Below are 21,529 nucleotides of genomic sequence, written 5' to 3' on the forward strand. Positions count from 1 at the left end.
AGGACCCTAAATTTTCACCGTTAATTAATGTACATATAATCATCTAAGATTTTCCATGCATGAATGTTATTTGTAGGTTTGACATAAAAAATGTAAGTTACATATATACCCAGGGTATTTATATGCAACTTAATTAGGAACATACACCTTGGTTATATATATATATATATACCTTAGATATATGTAACTTGGGTATGTATAATTCAATGAAAATCGAACATGAATTGCGTATGGTGCCCCTGTAAATTATTTGGTAGCATATAATTAAATAGGTAAATACTTGTCAAATGTGTATGTCGAACAACTTGTTGATTTCTAGAACGACAAATAAAAGTAAAATACACAGGAATAATATGCGGCCAAACAAACTTTTAGAAGTACTTTTCTTAGTTCTTTTTCCCGATCTCGATTCATTATCGCTCTATGTTCTGTTTGCTTTTTTTTTAGGGGAAAAGCAATATATATAATCTGGGATCAAGAGTATTACAATCATTGACAGTCACAGCCTTTAGAGGGCAGGGACTTGAACCAACTAAGACACCAGAAGAAAGACTTTCCCTAGCAAACTTAGCTAAACAGTGGGCACCCAGCACACCCTGGAATTGTTGAAGCAAGCCAGCGAACCAGCGATTGATCGAAGGCTGAAACACAAGTCCGAGCGATCCGTTGCAGCTCTGTGAATCGCCGAGGTGAGGAGTTTGTTGTCACTCTCCACAACGACGTTGCCGCTTTGAGAAGTGCACAGGGTCCGCAAACCCATCAAGCAGGCGGAAGAGCAGATCGGGCTAGCTCCCCAAGCAGAAGCGAGGACCTGGCCAGTGCAAGATCTCAGTACGGCGCCCCACCATGCCTCTCCAGTGTTCAGCTTAACCCAGAGCCGGTCAGGTGGTTCCCAGTCCACCTGAGCCAGGTTGTGACGAGTAACCACACAACTTTGGGACACAGGTATAGTCTCTTTCGAGCCATTGGCACTACCGAAACAACTGATAAGCACCTCATCAGATTGATAAAGATTATCCATGGCTTTGGAGTAGTTGCAAATGAAGCGGGCAGACTCCTCCACGCTGGCTCGCCCCGTGCCAAACACCGAGTCATTCCTCAGATGCCATGCTCGCCACCACAGGAACAGCAGCTTCTGTTTAGTAGGAGCATCGACGGAGTCCAGAAAGACAAGCACCCAGTCTTTCCCGCTGAACCGAAGATCCTCTTCACTCGGAAGGTTCCATTCTGCCCGCATCCGCTGGCGAAGAGCAAGAGCTTTGGGGCAAGTCATGACAGCGTGGTAGCTGGTTTCAGTTTCAGTCCAGCAAACCGAACACAGGGGCCTCGACTTCGTAATGCGTTTAGATCGAAGCTCCTGAACAGCCAGCGAGTTCATTGCTAATTTCCAAGCAAAAACTCTGACTTTGGGCGGAGCATTAGACTTCCAAATCACGTTCCAGATAGGCCGGTTTCCGTCAGGGTTAGCACTAGAGCAACTCTCAGTCGTAAGTTCTTTTACATCTGTCGCAAGGCGATATGCGGACCTCACAGTGAAGCGACCAATTTTCTCGGGAGCCCAAGCCACCACGTCTTCAGCAGGAGCAGACTGGAGTTTGATCTGTAAAATAGCTTCAGCATCATGTGGATAGAATAGCTGCCTGATAGTCTGTTCTTTCCACATGTTCGTTCTGTTTGCTTTTTTTTGCTACCAAAGGACAACATCTGCCTTCAATCTTTTGTTGAAAAGAAAGCCAGTGTTCCTGTAGGTCATTTTGTCTAATCCTGAGCTGTTTTATATGATACAGGCACAAGATAAACTTCAGAAACAACCATGCGGTCATGTATGCAGGACTTTGGTCTGTAGAAAGATCGGCTTGCTGGCAACTGGCCCATAAGATAGACCCAGCAATAATTAAGGGTAGCTCGGCTAAATATATGTACACCACATATAATTTCAGTTACGTACGTACGAACAATTCTTTTTTTCACTATGATCATCGACAAATTAAGTGGGGCTTTACCAATCTTTGGGTCTGACCGTCTGACCAAGCTAGCTAACCTGTACGCTGATCCCATCCAAACTATGATCCTCGCACCCGCCGTCGATGTGATGAGGAACACTTGGTTGAGTTCAGGATTAGTTCATCCAATCCAACTCATCCTTTTTATTCCTTAAAAAAAGAAACATCTTTTTTGGAAGAAAAAAAATGCGAGGACAAATTTCGAAACACGCCCTGAATTTAAATTTGAAAGACGATGCGGGTGTTGAAGTACCAGATGGACTAAGATGCCACCTACAATTGTGTGTCGTTTGAGCTGGGGTTATTCCCACAATTTCAAAATATAAGATCTTTTAGTTTTAGTTTTTGCTAAGTGCGGAGTATAACTTTTTAAAATTTGGTCAAATTTATTTTAAAAAAATTATACAAATATCTACGCTATCCAATAACTGTATTAAGAAGATATATATATCATGACGGATTCAATAGAAACTAATTTAGAACTCTATGTTGATAGATTGTTCTACAAAATTAGTCACACTTTAAGAAGACGGACTCGGTACAAATCTGGAACATCTTATATCTTGAAACGGACGGGGTTTCTTCTTTCCAAGCTAACGAAGCAATCGACCAACTCAACATAAACCTTTGCTAGTCAAGGTGCTCGATCTCCAAGCCGAGAAGCAAACATCGCCGGCCAGTCCATCTCCAAGGGCACGGCCTCATTGCGGTTGAAGGTGCGACCCTGAGGCCAGGCGACCACCTCCTCCGTCGTCCCGGTTCCGAGGTCGGCGGCGTACACGCGGTTTATTCGGATGTCGGTGACGAGCAGCTTGCCACACTTCTCTCCCAGCATGAAGTACATATTCAGTAATCTGGAGTGAGCCTCCTGCTTCTTCTTGCCCTCCGGTGGTTTTAGCTCCACCGTCTTGGCGCAGAGCCATCTTTTTGGCGCCGCCTCATCAGCCGCGCGCTCATCGCTGTCGTCGGGGTCGCCGCCTTGCCGTTCCCGGATCTGTAACCGGGGCCGGGAACCTGGACTCCTTTGCACCTTGAGGAAGGAGAGCGTCCCGTCGGCGACGACGCCAAGGCACGGGGTGCTCAGGACGTCGCTCAGCGGGAAGTGGGGGAACTTGGTGGTGGAGAGGCAGCCGGTCTCCACGTCCACTTGGATGGCGTGGAAGCGGGACCCATACCGATCGGAGAAGAGCCAGTGCGCCGCGCCGCGGAGCACGACGGCGTCGCCGTGGCAGATCGGCCCATAGTTGCCGCCGCAGATCGGCCCATAGTTGCACCAGCCATCCTCGCAGTCGAAGCTCTCGACCCGCGGCGCGCTCCAGCAGCCCGCTTCGCCGCCGGACCCGGCGGACGATGATAACGTGTGGAGGCAGACCATGTGGGCGTCATCCTGGCCGGCGGGGGAGCAGAGGGTGACGACTAGCACTTTGAAGAAGAAGGATGCCGAGCTCGAAGTCGAGCGGCATTCTGCGGCGGAGAGGATGGCGTAGCCGTCCCTGGTCTGCTCCTCGAATTGCTCGGCGTCGTTCAGAAGAGGCGGGAGCACGTGGCACGCGCCGGTGAGCAGCTCGCACACCGCCAGGCGGCCGGCGCCGTGCAGGGCGAGGCGCACGAGGAGGAGGCCATGGCGCCAGGCCGGCGGCGGTGGCCGGGATGAAGCACGGCTCTTTGGTCCGCCGCTGGCGTCGCAGCCGTACCGTGGCGAAGCAAGAGGAGGAGCGCGCATAGTGGTGGTTCTTCTCCGGCTCCGGTGGCCAGCAGCGACGAGGCGGCGCCAGCGCTTGCACACCGTGGCATATTGAAACAGAGCCGGAGGAGCATGTCGTCCTGGAGCGACGAGAGTTCCCCCATGGATCCGATCGATCTAGCTGCTACCTGAAGCAGCAGGGCCTGCGGTTAACTAATTTCGATTCGACGCCGCCGATTGATCCATCCGTTGGTAGTAAGATGGGTATATAGTAGGGAGCGTGGGTTGATGGATTCTGTTGAGTTAATTTGGGTTCTGGGTACCGAATTCTCGATCGATTTTTCAAGTTAGGTACTCCCTCCTCCAGATGGTAAGATCTAAGATACGAGTGGGATTGGGATAAGAGTACATCAGCGCTTGTTCCTGAATCCTGATGATTTGCAATCTGTTTCTGTTTTCAGAGCCCAAACTTCAGTCAATCCCCATTGTCATGAATCCATGGGCCACTGAGCAAAGACATACATTTGGGGAGCCCCTTCCCAAAAAACACCTTCGAGCAAGAACGTCAATTTGTACCAAGTTTCCTGTGAGATGAGATTACAACCCGTCAGAACAAGCACATATAATTGAAACCTACCAGGTTCAGTACTGAAAAGTTGGGTTAAATATACCTTTCGTTGACGACTGCTATCATCAAACCTGGAGTTGTAATAACTGTAAGGAAGCCGGCCGTCAGCTATCATCTCTTGTTGTTCCCGTCAAAAAAGTCATCTTTTGTTGTCACTGAAAATGTTTTCTGAAAAAAACATGTTCATCAAACAGTCGAGTCGCTGTCAGTCGGTATTAGTCTAACTGTCCTCCACCAAACTCTGAGGCAGGCAGGCAGGCAGGAAGCTAAACTTGGACGGACAGCAAGATGCCAGGCTGCCTAATTTTGCTCCATCTCACATGGGAATGGGATGGTTGTTATTTTTCTGTTAACCACTACTATCATTATCAAACCCCTGGTATAGTGGGATATATTTATACGTAGCTACTAGTACCATGCAGGCTGGACAGCGATCCCGGGGATCGAAATGGACGTCGTAATGCGCGTAATTAGGCACAGGAACATAGGCACACATCGCGGCGCGAATTACGGAAGTATTTTTGTTCATTAAATCACAATTTTGACAGTCCTCCGTCCCGAAAATAAGTGATTTGGATTATATTTTTGCGAGGACACATAAATTTCATGTTAATACTAAGTCTTAACGAGTAGTTAGATTTGTTAACAATGGCAGTACTTGATAGTATTACATTTTCAGAAACACAACACATTTATGGAATGTATAAAATGGTATGACATGTGTGGTCACAATTTTTGTCCAAAATATTGTCACCGCCACACAAAAGATGCTCTCACTGTTTCATATTAAGTGACTCAAATTTGTTTAAATATGAATACCAAATAGTACACATTTACTTCCAGACGCTGAACCAGTCATCCACGATTTGACATCCGCAGTCATTTCATCAGTCCAAATGTGGCCACGAGTGATAGAAAGCGCCATGTCAGCGCTCGGCTAAACACCTTTTCTACTGGTTCCTCTGCAAAATGCCACTGGCAATTTACTTCACATTTTATCCTCCCCACACTTGTCGAGATACATATATGCCAAATTCCCCACTCTGTCTCTCGAGTCCCTAATTCTCTGTCTCTCGGGTAATGTTCAAAAAAGGCTTTAGATTTCTCAAAGAAAAGGCTTTAAATAAATTAAATAGAGTAAAGAAAAGAGAGCAAATAGTAATATTGTGCTGTGCTACCGCGTTGCTTGCTGGACAGTGGTTGTCCAGCAAGTCCTGAAACCCCGTTTGCACATGGGTCACAGAGATACAAAAGCATAAATGAACGTGCCCAGCTGCCACTTTCAGGCGTCGCCTCTCTCCCAACTTCTTCTTCTCCAAAGGAAATTGTGTCAATTAAGGGAGGCGTTTGCCCAAAAGCAAAGCTAACTTCTTCTTCTTCGTCTACTTGCCGATCTCAGTTGCCGCCGCCGGCGTACTTGTTGCTCGCCTCCGCTGCGCTGCGGGCTCATCTAGCTGCTCCAGCGCGCCGCCCAAGCGGCCTGATCCCGATCGCATTCCTCTTCGTCCTCACTCTTTCTTCCTCCATCCAGTTCCCGATCCCCTCACCTCGCGCGCCCGCGCGCCGCCGCCCTCACCTCGCGCGCCTGCCGCTCCCTCTCGCGGACTCCTGCGCCGCAGCCTCGCAACCCCACGCGCCCTCGCGCCCCGGCCGCCGCATCTCACTTCCTCGCGCATCGGCCGCCCCCCCTCTCGCGCATCTGCGCTCTCACGCCGCCCGAAGACGCCCGTCTCTGCTGCTCTCCCGCCGCCGGCGCCGCAGGTATAACCGACAACTCACCAATGGACTGAATTTACCTCTCTTCTCTAAGTTCATGGTTTACTCATTCCTGCATATTTGTGTGACCTCACAAGAGGGTTTGCCATGTATCTGAACAAAGCAGCAGCTGAGTTGGTTGTGCGTGCTTGACTGCATGCATGCATGCATCCACCTTGCTGCCTGTGTGATTTCTGTGCTATGCTTTTGAAATTAAAAAAATTAAAAAAAGGCAGCAGCAATGTGTACCGATTGTTGTTGCAAAATACCTGAATGTTTGTGATTGTGAACCATTCGCCTATTTCTGGAGTTTGTGCACGACATGTAGCAAATAGGACTGATGTTTTAAATTTTTCATGTTCTGAAATAGTAGCGATTACAGCAGAATTACAATTTAGAATGCATCCAACACATCTTTAAATCTTGCAACATTTCCATTGATATTTGGATCCATTCTCTATCCAATGGCATTTTGACTGTTGAATTGTTACTCATTTTCTGTGAGTAACAATTTTAAATAACCACCAAGCACATTTTTCTGTGAGAAATTATTGTGTTCACCTAGGATCACTACCTGCTAATGGGTGATTGAACCATTCGTTACACTCACCTCTGACTGAGGCCTACAGTTAGGAACCCTATGGTGTGCCTTTGATAGTTAATCTAACTGAGGCTCGAAACTCCCTTGAATATATTTTTTTTCTTCTGCATTACGGTCACTTTGTTACTCATTTTGCTCTGTTAATCAATTTAGTGGGGAATGGAAACTAATCGACTGAGAGCAGAAGCTGCATTTTCTAAATATACCCTATTATTGCTTGGTCAGTTCAGTCTTGAGATAGCTGCAAGCTGTAAATGGAATATTGTGGCAAGTAGCAACTGAGGTGATATCTCTTGATCAGTTCAGTCTTGAGATGTGCATCATGTATTACTCATTCCTGCATATTTCCAGATCCAGCCTTTTCGCTCTCTGGATTTCCAACTTCTCGTGTATTAGCTTAGGATTATAGACTGTGGACATGGTATCTCAAACACTCTTGTTCTTTCAGGTCAGCACCATGCTGGGGAGGAGGAGAAAGTTGCAATCTGCAGCCTTGCTCGTTTTTTATTTCTGCTCATCTGCGGGGATAATATGCAGAGCACAGTTAGATCAATTCAAGCCGGCTGACAGCTACCTCGTTGATTGCGGCTCTGCTAAGGGCACGACGGTCACCGAGAGGAACTTCGCTGCCGACGGGGCGTCTCCGGTGACAGTGTCCACCTCTCAAGAAATTCTTGCTGGCACCTCGGCCAATGGGGTGTCCTCTTTCGACAACTCGGCACTTTACCAGACGGCGCGCATATTCACGAGCCCGTCGTCCTATACCTTCCCGATCAATAAGCAAGGCCGGCATTTCGTCCGTCTCTACTTCTTCCCTTTCATCTACCAGAGCTATGATCTCTCCAGCGCCAAGTTTACGGTGTCGACCCAAGATGTGCTTCTGCTTAGTGACTTCCAGCAGCCAGACAAGACTGCACCACTGTTCAAGGAATACTCTTTGAACATCACCCGTGACAATCTTATTATCTCCTTCAAGCCGTCGAACGGAATTGCCTTCATCAATGCAATTGAAGTGGTTTCGGTCCCAGACGATCTCATAGCTGATGTTGCCCAGATGGTCAACCCTGTGCAGCAGTACAGCGGTTTGTCTACGCAGTCATTGGAGACGGTGTATCGCGTCAATATGGGTGGTCCAAAGGTCACTGCGAACAATGATACCCTCTCAAGGACATGGCTGAGTGATCAGAAGTTCATACTGAACCCTAGTGTGACCAAAAAGGTTGTTTATGGCAAGGCAATCAAGTACAAGAATGGTGGAGCAACGCCACTGACTGCCCCTGATATTGTCTATGGTACAGCAACAGAATTGGCTGCTTCAAATACATCCAATGCACTTTTCAACATGACGTGGCAGTTTGATGTAGATGCAGGGTTTAGCTATTTGATAAGATTTCACTTCTGTGATATTGTCAGTAAGGCACTTAACCAGCTCTACTTTAATGCATATGTGGGGGGTTTCTTTGCACAACATGATCTTGATCTCTCAGAACAATCGATGAATCAATTGGCTACTGCTATCTATGTTGATGTGGTTCTTTCATCTAACGATGCATCTAGCAAGCTCAGCATCAGCATTGGTCCATCTACCTTGAACAACGCATTCCCTGATGGCATTCTAAATGGCCTTGAGGTTATGAAGATGGGCAGTGGCTCAGGTTCTGCTTTTACTGTTGGATCTTCTGGTGCAAAGAAAAATCTGGTTGTGATTACTGGTTCAGTCCTTGGGGTTATTGGACTTTTGGTAATTATCCTTGTGCTGGTACTGCTTTGCCGGAGGAAGAAGACTGATGACAAGACACACTCCAAGACTTGGATGCCTTTCTCTATTAATGGTCTCACATCTCTCAGTACAGGAAGTAGAACTTCTTATGGTACTACTCTCACATCAGGTCTGAATGGAAGCTTTGGATATCGATTTGCCTTCAATGTTCTCCAAGAAGCAACAAACAATTTTGACGAGAACTGGGTCATTGGAGTTGGAGGTTTTGGGAAAGTGTACAAGGGAGTGTTGAGGGATGACACGAAGGTTGCAGTGAAGCGAGGAAACCCCAAGTCTCAGCAAGGTCTTAATGAGTTCCGTACAGAGATTGAGCTCCTTTCACGTTTGCGTCACCGTCATCTGGTGTCTCTGATTGGGTACTGTGATGAAAGGAATGAGATGATCTTGGTATATGAATATATGGAGAATGGGACCGTCAAAAGCCACCTATATGGTTCAGACAACCCATCGCTCAACTGGAAGCAGCGCTTGGAGATCTGCATTGGAGCTGCAAGGGGGTTACACTATCTTCATACTGGTTCTGCAAAGGCCATTATCCACCGTGATGTCAAGTCTGCAAACATCTTGCTTGATGAGAATTTCCTTGCAAAAGTTGCTGACTTTGGGCTATCAAAGACTGGGCCTGAGCTTGATCAAACTCATGTCAGCACTGCAGTGAAGGGTAGCTTTGGGTATCTTGACCCTGAATATTTTCGAAGGCAGCAGCTGACTGAGAAGTCAGATGTCTATTCCTTTGGCGTTGTCATGCTGGAGGTGCTTTGCGCGAGGCCGGTGATTGACCCTACACTCCCGAGGGAAATGGTGAATCTAGCAGAGTGGGGAATGAAATGGCAGAAGAGAGGAGAGTTGCATCAGATCGTTGATCAGAGACTTTCCAGTACGATCAGGCCGGATTCTCTAAGGAAGTTTGGTGAAACAGTAGAGAAGTGCCTGGCAGACTACGGTGTGGAGCGGCCGTCGATGGGAGATGTCCTATGGAACTTGGAGTATGTCCTGCAGCTCCAAGATGCAGATTCTTCAACAGTATCAGACGTGAACAGCATGAACCGGATCGTTGACCTCTCGTCGCAGGTTCAGCATGTGGGTGCTCTTGAGAGCATCAGCGTGACTATGGCAGAAGCTGGGGCTTCACACGAGCCTGACCACGACCTTTCCGATGTGTCGATGAGCAGGGTTTTCTCTCAGCTAATCAAAGCTGAGGGAAGGTGAAAGCATATCAGATGATCCATCCAGGGCACCTATAGAAGCAAGAGTATGCCTTGCAAACTAGTATTTCCGTATCACAAGCTTACTTGAGATACCACGTGTAATTGGTTGTTTCATGCCATATGATTGTACTGAACCATGGTTCCATTTTCTCTCAGCTAATCAAAGCTATATCTTGTTGTTGTATGGAATCTAGTCCTATTCGGTTATGGCAATGCGTACTGATCTGGCAAAATTCTGGATTTCTAGTTGCAATTGCCCCATTCCAGCTATATCTTGTTGTATGGAATATATTCCTATTTGGTTGTAGCAACGTGTACTGATCTGGCAGAATGCTGGATTTCTAGTTGCAATTGCCCCATTCCAACGTTCTGTTACGCCTTTTTTATTGCAGGAATCCCAGTTGTGGTAGCAATAAAAGAAGAAAAGTGGCAGCAGACGTGAACTGCATGATTCTGTATAAGATTCAATCGAAACACAAGATAACATGATCCTGATGCACCATAGGAGAATTGCAAGTGCGTAAGTACTGTTCTTTTAATTCTTACTGGTAGATTTGTTAAAGTGGTATGATCTGTTCTGTAGTTTCAGTTTGGACTGAATCTACCTTTATTTTCAGCATTTTGTTCTCCTTTTGAGGAAGACTTTTCAGAACCTCTTGGATCTTGTAGCTGTGATTTCGTTAATGAAACAAGGTTTAGCCATGACATCAGGCAAAGCCATTTTCATCAGATAGAGACACCACGAATTCACAATTCACAAAAGCCATACCAACAGGCAGTATTTAGTAGGATGCACTAGCCACTAGCTGATAAAAGAACCCAACAGCTGCAGGTTGAGAACCTGACAAGGACACCAAAGAACACAGCTGGGAGACCAAGAAAATGAAAGGCTCCAGCTTTGAATCTGTGATTTACAGCTTTCCACACACTGCGGGAAAAAAACACATTCAAATGCAAAAAAGAAATGCCTGCACAACCACCAACACCTAATATTTACACCTATAAAATTCCAGGGAAGGAAAATCTGCAGTGTGTGAATGCCCCACAAGTTGCTGAATAAGATGCTGCACCTGCATCTCGATTTTAAGAGTTTTACACTCTTTTTTGCTTCTTGGTGAGAGGTGTGTCAAGAAACACAACTTGGGTGGTTCCATCTCCAGGTATTTGAGCTCGTACCTGAAAGAATGAGAAAAATCATGACAAAAAATAGTGAGCTCAAAGATCCCAACACATCAGAGCTTGGCACAAGAAATTTTCATGCTTCTTCAGAACCACCTAAAAACAAACTACAGCATAAAGGGCTGTTACTTTAAGCTTTATAGGCCTATAAATTTTGTATATCAGAGATTTGTTTTGTTGCTTATAAGAAACTATTTAATGGATACTATATTAGCATCAAAGATACACCTTAGGATCTGTTTTCCTCTCTCAGTCAGACATTTTCGAACAGTTTTACTGAATTGCAGTTCACACAGCAGCTTTAATGGAATGTTTGGGTATGAGCACTAATAATTCACACTTGTTACTATCTAACATCCTGCATTAATTTGCACTCCATATAGACCTACCTATTGGACTTGGCCATGATTTGGCAAGAAGAAGAAACGAGTTACTTTTCTGTACAACTGCTGCTCCCGTTGAAAACCATGCATGTCACATTTCAGGCACTCCTCATATGTGGCCCTGTAATTGCCCAATACATGATAAAACTTGAGTAATTTATGACCAATACAGAAAGAGAAATGTTGAGCGACTGCTTAAAAGACTTACCCATCAATTTCCTGCATTTATTCGGAAGTAGAGAGAGAAAAAGAGAGAAAGTTGTTTGCTCTTATTCCAAACTAAAGCCCGTAGCTCTTTTACGAGCAGAACACTAAAATATCTACGGAACCTTGCCCAAAAAAAGCCACAGTACTGGTAGATTTGTTGAAGCGGTTATGATATGTTCTGTAGTTTCAGGTTGGAGGCCTAAATCTGCAACTATTTTCAGCATTTTGTTCTCCTTTTGAGGAGGACTTTTCAGAACATCTTGGATCTTGTAGCTATGATTTCGTTTATGAAATCGGGAGCCTGGCTCCTTTGTCTAAAAAACATGATCCTGATGCAAGGCCTGCCAGGCAGCAATACTCCAGCAGTCCTTTGGTCCCATTTTTCTTTTCCTGCTATAGCTTTCAATTGCAATAAGAACAGATACCATATGGTCCCTTGAAATGCCAATTATCGTTTTTACCAATAGCAATAAGATCAGATATCATAAGGCCTAGTGTGAAATACAAATGCAAAAAAAAGATAAACAGGCATTTAGTAGGATGCACTGGCTGATAAGATAACCCAACAGTTGCAGGTTGAGAAGCTGACAATGACAGCAAAGAACACAGCTGGGAGACCAAGAAAATGAAAGGCTCCAGCTCTGAATGTGTTATTTACAGCTTTCGACAAACTGCGCAAAACAGAAATACCTGCACAACCACCAGGCACCGACACCTAGTATTTACACCTATAAAATTCCAGGGGAACGAAAAAAGTTTCTGTACCTAGATTTACATTGCAAAGGCAGAGGACATCTGTCAATTTGAAATCTGCAGTAAGTGAATGCTCAGCAAGTTGCTGAATAAAAATGCTGCACCTTTATCTCGATTTTAAGAGTTTTACACCCTTTTTTGCCTCTTGGTGAGAGGTGTGCCAAGAAACACAACTTGGGTGGTTCCATCTCCAGGTATTTGAGCTCATACATGAAAAAGAATGAGAAAAATCATGACACAAACATAGTGAGCTCAAAGATCCCAAGACATCAGAGTTTAGTATAAGAAATTGTCATGCTTCTTCAGAACCACCGAAAAACAAACTACAGCAAAAAGGGCTATTACTTTAAGCTTTAGGCCTTATAAATTTTGTATATCAGAGATTTGTTTTGTTGCTTATAAGCAACTATTTAATGGAAACTATATTAGGATCAAAGATACACCTTGGGATTTGTTTTCTTCTCTCAGTCAAAGACATTTCCAACAGTTTTACTGAATTACAGTTCACATAGCAGCTTTAATGGAATGTTCGATGTGAGCCCTAATCATCCACACTTGTTACTATCTAACATCCTGCATTAATTTACACTCCATATAGACCTACCTGTTGAACTTTGCACGATTTTGGAAAGAAAAAAACGAGTTACTTCTCTGTACAACTGCGGCTCCCCTTCAAAGCCATACATGTCACATTTCAGGCACTCCTCATATGTGGCCTGGATAACATCTGTAATTGCCCCCAAGCCCACGTTTGTTGTCTGTTTTAGAGTTTCTGCTCAGGTGGATTTCAGACTGAACATGTTGCTGCTGCTTCTGCCTTGCAGGAGGAACCGCTGCATCAAGGATCTTAACGAATAGCTGCTTGCTGTTTGTGGCGACAAGGATAGCAAGAAGAAGTTCAAGTCACTTTGGTCTTGCCTATACATATCTGCTTGTGGAAATTAAAACATGGTTTTATGGTTACACTGCAGACATGTTTTTTTTTCTTGTTATCTGATCAAAGAAAAGTTTGCACTGCTCATACGAGCACAACACTAAAATATCTACGGAACCTTGCCCCCCCAAAAAAGCCACAAGAATCTCGTACGCCTCATTTTGAGAACTCAATTTTATCCTTTGAAATGCGCAATAATTTTAGATTCTGTAGAAAAATATCCCGGCAAAAGGAGACTCGCTTTTGGATGCTGGGTCTCACCGGGCAAAAGGGGATCGCATAAAGGCGGCCGGCCAATCCCGAATCTCAAAGAAATATATCTCCGGTCGAAAGCGGACGGCCGCGATGGAAAAAGCGAATCAAAAATATCCGGGTGAGCGGTCCACGTGGCCTTCCCGATCTGCGCTTTATACCCTTTTCCGCCATTAAATTATCTTCTTCTCCCCCTCCCCCCTTTTCTTCCTCACACCTCAGCGCACAAATATCTTCTCTTCTTCTTCCTCCTCCACCCACCGCTCGCCGCCGCCGCACCGGAGTGGGGGGTTAGTTTGGTAGGGGATGCTGTTCGGGATGGGCTCCTTGGTTGGTTGATTTGTCTGGGAGGGATCGGGATTTTGGGTTTGGTTTCCCGATTGGGATCGGGGTTGGGTGGGTGGGGATCCATCCATCCGTGAATTTGAATCCATGGGGGAGGAGGCCGGCGGCGGCGGCGGAGGGGAGTATGCGCGGGTCTCGGAGTGGGAGACGGGGCTGCCGGGGTCCGACGAGCTCACCCCTCTCTCCCAGCCGCTGGTCCCGCCCGGGCTGGCCGCGGCCTTCCGCATCCCGCCGGAGCCCGGCCGCACGCTGCTCGACGTCCACCGCGCCTCCTCCGCCACCGTCTCCCGCCTCCGCTCCTCCTCCTCTTCTTCCTCTGGCGGGGGAGGCTCGTTCCCCACCTTCCCCTCCGGCCACGGCGGGGCGGCGTCGGACACGGGCGCGGACTCGGCGGCGGCGGCGTCGGAGCTGGAGAAGACGAGCAAGCGGCCGCGGATGGTGTGGAACCCGCAGCTGCACAAGCGGTTCGTGGACGTGGTGGCGCACCTGGGGATCAAGAGCGCCGTGCCCAAGACCATCATGCAGCTGATGAACGTGGAAGGGCTCACCCGGGAGAACGTCGCCAGCCACCTCCAGAAGTACCGCCTCTACGTCAAGCGGATGCAGGGACTCTCCAACGAAGGTCCTTCCCCCTCCGACCACATCTTCGCATCCACCCCCGTCCCGCCCAGCCTCCGCGAGCCACAGGTGCCCTCCGCCGCCATGGCCCCCATGTACCACCACCACCCCATGGGCGGCGGCGGCGGCGGCATGACCGGCGGCTACTACCAGCCGCAGCAGCAGCACGGCGGACACGCCGTCTACAATGGCTACGGCGGCGGCGGAGGCTACTCCCAGTACCACCACGGCGACCAGTGAATCATGATTCTGATGAACTCATTCTTCTTTTTCAGCCGTGCGGATTATTCAGGCAAGAGATGGTGATGCTCTGTCTTTACTCTTGTGCTGATGCCTGCTCCCTGTGTGTGTCTTTGCTCTGCTCTGCTGCTCGTGCTGTAATTGTAACCCATAAATCATCAGTCCATGATCCATGATATCCCATCAGTCAGTCAGTCAGTGAAAGAGTCAAACAGTAGGTGTGTGTTTGGATCGATTCAACCATGGCTGCCTGCAAAGGTTGGGCGTAATTACTCAGGAACAATTAGATTGACTTTCCAGGAGCTCAAGGACTCTCTCCATTAGAGATAAGATCCAAGAGGATTAGCTAAACAAAGTGCAAAAGTGTAAGTGTGTGTGTTGCTTATGTGTCTGTATAACTGCTGTAATAAGTGCACATCCTGTCTCGCCTGCCCTATTTTGGGGTCCAAAAATTCAAATGTGAAATCGAACAGTAATAAAAGAAGGAACTTGGAATGAATGAATCAATAATGGTGTGAATCTTTGAGATCCTTGAGGAGACCTGGAAGCTGGGATTGTTCAATCGACATGTATGCCCCGATTTGGGGGCGAAGTCTCCAATCGCAGAAGGAGCAAAGAAACACGAAGCAAAAGAAAAATTGCAACTTTTTTTTTGAGGTAAAGAAAAATTGCAACTTGTGACAACAACATCCTATCTTTCCTTTGGTTAGGGGTCTCCTCCCGTACAGATTTGGGTTGTCAGCTAAGAATAGATCATCAGGAGGCCAGGACAAGGAGAGATGGACAAATTGGAATTGGGGCCTCTTTCTCTCACTGCTATCATCAAGGCAGAGCAAGCAGAGACCGGCCGGCGACGAGTGGTGCAGAACAGGGCACGACGGCGCCACGTTGTTGATACCATAAATATATTCCATTGCAGGAAATGGAGTGTTTGGATCAAATACTGCTGCTTTCCTGGTCTGAACTCCGGATACAGACGGCTACTGTTATTTCTTGGAAACTCAAAGTATGTATGCATGTATGTATATACAATTGAGGCTGAAGATGGACCATGCAAGTCCTTGTCGACGTCGATACCCCCCTTTGTTGTCCAATTTCTTATCTTGAATTTTATACCGACATCAATTTTTACTCCCCGTTAACAAAGTCGCTGTCACCAACATGTCATCTATGCAAGGTTGGGAGCCAGAGCACAAGCGTTGCCATCTCAACAAGGACAAGAAGGAATCACTCATCGAAAGATCGAGCTACCACTAGCTAGCAGCTGGTCTGGGATGGAATTTCCGGATAAAGATTTACGACAAGATCGAGAACAAGTGGCCGGGGTGCCTGATTAAGACATGCAGCTAAGCATCGGATACGTGCTTCTTCTCTCCATCATCTGTGCTGTATTCTGGACCTACACACTCTTTCAAGTTTCTTCCAAACCTTAATTCAGATACTGTACAGGCCGGCTGTACAACTAATAACCTTTGTAAACTAGTAATAACCATTGGTTGCCCTGTTAACCATATAAGAATTCTTATACTCCGTCCAACATGAGATGTTTCAACTTTGACTAAATTTGAATACATCTATACACTAAATACATCCAAATTTTGACAAACTTGAGATATCTTTGTTGACGGACGAAGTACAAATTCACGCCACTTCTTTTGGGACGGAGGGAGTACTTTTCTTTTGCAACCAAGACATCGGATCAAATATACGACCAACATAAATAGCAACAAAACAAGAGCTTAATCAGCCTATATCTAACTAAAGAATTTCAAGATCAGGATTACATCTAGATTACGGAGTACATCAATTCTGCCAAAAGCAAACCGACAACTTCAAGATTACATCTAGTTAAAGAAAGAAACTGTGTAAGGATTGACTAGCACAAGCTACGGATAGACGGAATCCTGGAACAAGGCCGTACTAGCCGAGAAGCGAAGAAGGCCGGCCAGTCCATCTCCCATGGCAGGACGTCGGAAGCCTTCTTCGGGCGCACGCTTGGCCAGCCAACCACCTCCGCCATGGCCCCGGTCTCGAGGTCGGCGGCGTACACGCGCCAGTCCCCGTCGTTGATCAGTAGCGTGCCACGCCTCTCTCCTATGATGTATGGCCACTGCTCTGTTCTTGCTCTATAACCCTTCTTCATCCTCTCCGGCAGCATTAGCTCCACCGTCCGGGTGCGCAGCCATTGATTCAGAGAAGCAGCAGCTCCATCGCCGTCGGCGTCGTCTTCCTCCGCCACGCTCTCTTCTTCTTCCTGTTGCTGGCTCCAGATCTCTACTCTGTCTCGGTAACTAATTACGCAGCCGTGGTGATCAAGATCTGTAGTGCTGCGCATCAGCAGCACTGAGAGCGTGCCGTCCATGACGAGGCTGAGGCACGGGCGGCGGTACTCAGGGTAGTTCCTCACGGAGGGGGGCAGCCCCTTCATTACCACACGGCCGCCGTCCTCCGGGTGGTACGTGAAGAGGTAGTAACACTGTGGCGTTACCGGAATCTTTTTACGGAAGAGCCAGTGCGCGGTGCTGTCTCCGACGGCGCCGGTGTGGCAGAAGGACCCGTCGCCGCCGAAGCAGAAGCGCTCCGTGCGAGAGCTCCAATGGCGGGTCGCCGAGGAGAAGCTGTGCAGGGCGTACTCCTCGTGCCGGCCGCCCCTGGTCCACCTCGGGGTGATTATCACGACATCGAAGCAGGAGCGGCGGCGGCGGCGGAAGTCGGCGTTGGTGAGGATGGCGCAGGCGCTCCTGGCTTCGTCGCCGGCGGGGTGGAGGTCGCCGCAGGGGAGGGTGGGGAGCTTGCGGCAGGTGCCGGCGATGAGGTCGCAGACGGCGAGGCGGACGGGGAGGGAGGGGCAGTGCCCCCGCGGCGGCGGGCAGCAATTGGGGAGGAGGCGCACGAGGAGGAGGCCATGGCGGGAGGCTGCGAGCGGCGCCGCGCGGGAGAGGAACCCCGCGGGGACGGCGGGGACGAAGGTGCTGATCTTGCGGCGGCGGCGGCGGGGGCCTAGTGGGGATCCTGGCATTGGGACGAACACCTTGGCGCCCTGGTCGCGGAGCCGCTCCATGATGAAGAAGCCGGCCAAGGAGTTCTTCGGCCAGAGGCGGCGGAGGAAGGAGGGGTCGGCGACGAGGCGGCTCCAGCGCTTGCAGGCCGTGGCGCAGCGGAAGAGGTCGGCGGCGGAGTCGAGGCGGGCGAGGATGTCGAGGAGCAGGTCGTCCGGGAGCACGGAGTCCGCCATGGCCGCCGGTCGGAAGCTGCTGTCTTGATCGATCGATCCAGGCACATCTTGAGCTGATTAAATACAGCAGGTAGTAGGATTGGGAACGAACAAGTTTCCAAATACAACTGCATGCATTGCATTGACCGGTCTTGCGACGAACTCTTGTCCTAATTGGTTTCCATTCATCTTCTTGCTGTCTTCCCTGTGGAGAGAACGTCGACCAGTGGAGCTCTAATCCTATCCATCGTCAGGTGTTGTAACTCTGATCAAATATATGCTTTGTCCCACGTGTGCTCACAAGTCTAGTGTTCACTGTCAACTGTTTTTAACTGCTCACTCCACTCCGTCCGGAATAAATTCACATGTATTTATACAGTAAAACACGTCTCGATATATACGAATGTAGACAAATTTAAGTGGCAAATATGGAATTCTCTCGATTTCGATACATGAGAGGAATCGGATATTGGCTCTTCTAGTTAGCTCGTAATTGCATCGGGCTGCAATACTAGCTCTCAATTACTTTTAGAAAAGAGCAATTGCAGCCTTAATCCAAACAAGGGTCCAAGAAGTTACGCACTAGAAATTGGGGGAGAAAAATCCAGATATTCCCCCAAAATTTACTGGAAACACAACTTTTTTTTCAAAAATAAATGTACTCTCGAGACAACTAATATTGGACAGAGGGAGTATGAAAATTGTAAAAATAACCTTTTGATTTTGATTGACACCCATTGTTTGTTGGGAAATAAAATGTGAAGAATTTTAAAATTTAAATCTAAATAAATGAAACTTGAGAATGACGACGAAGCACGTTGGACATTTCAATAATCGAACTTCGCAGGAACACAGAAAGAAAAATGAGTAGTCTACGTGTCACGGTCGTAGCCAAAAAAGAAAAGAAAAAAAGAAGGCATCTTTCTGGCTGAAATGGCCATGGCCATGGCGTCTTCCTGCTGCTCCTCCGTCTCCCATGGCCGCCTCCGCCTCGTCCTGCCCACCACCGCCAGCAGCACGATCCAGGCACGCCTCCGCCTCGTCTCCCGGTCCCGGAGACCCCTCCCGATCTCCTCCTCCTCCTCGTCCGAGCCGCCGGCGCGCGATGCCCACGCCGACGACCAACGCAACGGCTGGGCGGCGGCCACGGAGGAGGAGCAGGACCGCGACGAGCGGTACGGCTTCGAGATCGAGGTGCGGAAGCTGCCGGAGCCGAAGAGGAACCGGAGGGTGGTGCGCGCCCGGGTGCGCGTCGGCGCGCCGCTGGAGGCCGTCTGGGCCACGCTCACCGACTACGAGGGCCTTGCCGGATTCATCCCGGGGCTATCCGAGTGCCGCCTCCTGCACCAGGACGCCGCCTTCGCCCGCCTCTACCAGGTCCCTCTTCATCGTCTCTCGCGCAATTCGTCGAGCAGGTCGTGTTCAGTGTATGACTGTGATGTTGTAATGGCCTAATGGGTGTGTGTGTGTGTGTGCTCTGTGGATGCAGGTTGGGGAGCAGGACTTGGCGCTGGGGTTCAAGTTCAACGCCAAGGGCACCATAGACTGCTACGAGGGGGAGATGGAGGTGCTCCCGGCCGGGGCGCGGAGGAGGGAGATCGCGTTCAACATGGTCGAGGGCGATTTCAAGGTCTTCGAGGGTAAATGGTCTGTTGAAGAGGTAATATATGATGGGATCATGTTGTTCTTTCTCACTGTCCAAATTCCAAATTGTCGTTGCCAAATCTAATTATGCTCCGACATTCTGATCAGTGATCGCGGTAGGCATGAATGCAAGCCTAGTTTGAATGGCATTCTGGAAAAAGCCCTGTTCATAACTTGCTCTGTTTCTCACAGAGTCAACTAATTCATTCAGAAATAGTACTAACTCCGGCCGGAATTACTTGTCGAAATATTATCTAGACGCTTTTTAAACATAGATACATCCGTATTTGGGCAAATTTGAGACAAGTAATATGGGTCGGAGGGAGTATTTTGTTTTCCGAAGAACCATGTAAACTAGGCGTGTCTCTTCCAAATATGTTCATTAACATTTCCTGGGGTTTACGGGAAATCATAATATTTGCGTCTAACTAGAAAATATCTCATTCTTAGTGTTGTAGGGTTCTAGGTGCAAGCTAGACAATATGGCTGGTCAATTGATGTTTATGTATGTTCGTGTTAGAATTGGTGACCAGTGGCACCATATGGCTTCATGATTGTAAAAGGTAGCTTGGTAGTCTGGTTGTCATTCCGGTCTGTTTGTAGGTTGAGGACAGTCTTGATGAAGGTGGGGAAAACCCAACGGGCCAGGAATTTCAGACTACACTTTCTTACGTGGTGGAGCTGGAGCCTAAGCTCTGGGTTCCTGTTAGGCTGCTGGAAGGAAGAATTTGTAAGGAGATCAAAACCAACCTTATTTCGATCAGAGAAGAAGCTGAGAGGATCCAAAGATTACAGAAAGAGGTAACAGTAACAAACCGAGTTGCGATTTTGTTCTTTCAACAGTCATGTAATGTTTATGTCCGCTGTTGTCGTAGTGTGCTTCATTTTGACGTTATGCATTTTCAGTGACAACAAGAGACGGTTGCTCAAGGCTTTCTTACAACTCAATTTTTGACGATTGTTCTGCCTGCAGTCATTAACAAAGGTATATTTAACCCAACTTCAGTACTGATCCATACGATTGAAGTGCCATGAAACCTGATAGATTTCAATTATATATGCTTGGCCTGATGGGTTGTAATGTCACAGGAAATTCAGTAGATACAAATTGGCATGCTTGCTTGAAGGTGTTGGGAAGGCTCCCCAAATGCATGTCTTTGCTCACTGTTCATAGGTTCATGGTGAATTTGAAGTTTGGACTGCCAGTTTATTAAATCAAAAATGCAAAAAAGGAGGGGCCTCTCCTGAACCCAATCTTGCAGTTTATGATTTGTTTCTGGCTTTCTGCTACTCAATTGAATAGTGAGTGATCTATACACACGATTTTTTTTTCCCGATCAAGGGAGCTTTTTATTGGACTGAGAAGTCGATTATACACGATTTGGTAATAAGAAGATGTTGACATCACACTAGTTAGAGGCAGCAAATTGACAATGTCCAGTTTCTGGTTGTAATGTCATTCCTGATATTGATTCTACGTGTCCAGATTCACTACATAGTGAATAGAACTGATAAGTAGTTATTACGTTGATGAGTTAGCAATGCAATAATGAAGCATCCCAGAATACTACTCCTTTGCTTCATTTGCTTGGTACTAGTAGTATTCTGTACCATCATGCATGTTTGATAATCAATGCTCCCTGGCCATGTCGACCGGAACAAATCAGGACTCAGGACCAAGTTTGTTGTTGTAGTTAGTCCAAAATCAATCGAGAACCCACGAACAAAATCCACGAAACCTAACCTAATTGCTCCCTCATCGGTCAATCCACGGCGCCTCCAATCCAAATTAATTAACCATAAACCCTGCTTTAGGCAGCTAGACTAGATCGATCCATCATCCATGGGACAAGTCTCGCGGCTCCCTGACGACATGCTCCGCGACATACTCGCCCGCTTCAGGGGCGACGCGGCGGCGCTCTTCCGATGCGCCACGGTGTGCAAGCGCTGGCGCCGCCTCGTGGCCGACCCCGCCTTCCTCCGCCGCTGCTGGCCACCGGAGCCGGAGAAGAAGGACCACCACGATGCGCGCTCCTTCACCGGCTTCTTCGCCACGGTACGGCTGCGCCGCCAGCGGCGGACAAAAGAGCCGTGCTTCATC

The 21,529-nt window shown here is 47.8% G+C and overlaps 4 protein-coding genes across 4 annotated transcripts; 3 read left to right on the forward strand and 1 right to left on the reverse strand.

Moving 5' to 3' along the window:
• Window positions 1-2,488: 2,488 nt before the first annotated feature.
• On the reverse strand, window positions 2,489-4,451 carry LOC112271018. The gene is made up of 2 exons (XM_024459897.1): window positions 4,359-4,451; window positions 2,489-4,271 (listed from the first exon to the last, which is right to left on the reverse strand). Exon 2 carries the CDS (start codon window positions 3,724-3,726, stop codon window positions 2,638-2,640), a length of 1,089 nt encoding a protein of 362 aa, XP_024315665.1. The 5' UTR covers window positions 3,727-4,271; window positions 4,359-4,451; the 3' UTR covers window positions 2,489-2,637.
• A 1,134-nt stretch (window positions 4,452-5,585) lies between these two features.
• LOC100838088 (receptor-like protein kinase HERK 1) lies at window positions 5,586-9,848 on the forward strand. Its single transcript, XM_003567476.4, has 2 exons — window positions 5,586-6,076; window positions 7,120-9,848. Exon 2 carries the CDS (start codon window positions 7,129-7,131, stop codon window positions 9,658-9,660), a length of 2,532 nt encoding a protein of 843 aa, XP_003567524.2. The 5' UTR covers window positions 5,586-6,076; window positions 7,120-7,128; the 3' UTR covers window positions 9,661-9,848.
• Window positions 9,849-13,569: 3,721 nt separating this feature from the next.
• On the forward strand, window positions 13,570-15,077 carry LOC100834697 (transcription factor PCL1). Its single transcript, XM_003565113.4, has one exon. It carries the CDS (start codon window positions 13,800-13,802, stop codon window positions 14,568-14,570), a length of 771 nt encoding a protein of 256 aa, XP_003565161.1. The 5' UTR covers window positions 13,570-13,799; the 3' UTR covers window positions 14,571-15,077.
• Window positions 15,078-18,400: 3,323 nt separating this feature from the next.
• LOC100838383 lies at window positions 18,401-20,953 on the forward strand. Its single transcript, XM_010234568.3, has 5 exons — window positions 18,401-19,161; window positions 19,274-19,444; window positions 20,032-20,229; window positions 20,335-20,413; window positions 20,518-20,953. The coding sequence occupies exons 1-4, from the start codon at window positions 18,718-18,720 to the stop codon at window positions 20,335-20,337; spliced, it is 816 nt and encodes a 271-aa protein (XP_010232870.1). The 5' UTR covers window positions 18,401-18,717; the 3' UTR covers window positions 20,338-20,413; window positions 20,518-20,953.
• Window positions 20,954-21,529: the final 576 nt, after the last annotated feature.

The sequence above is a fragment of the Brachypodium distachyon genome, chromosome 2 (assembly GCF_000005505.3).
Source record: "Brachypodium distachyon strain Bd21 chromosome 2, Brachypodium_distachyon_v3.0, whole genome shotgun sequence".
Lineage (NCBI taxonomy): Eukaryota > Viridiplantae > Streptophyta > Magnoliopsida > Poales > Poaceae > Brachypodium > Brachypodium distachyon.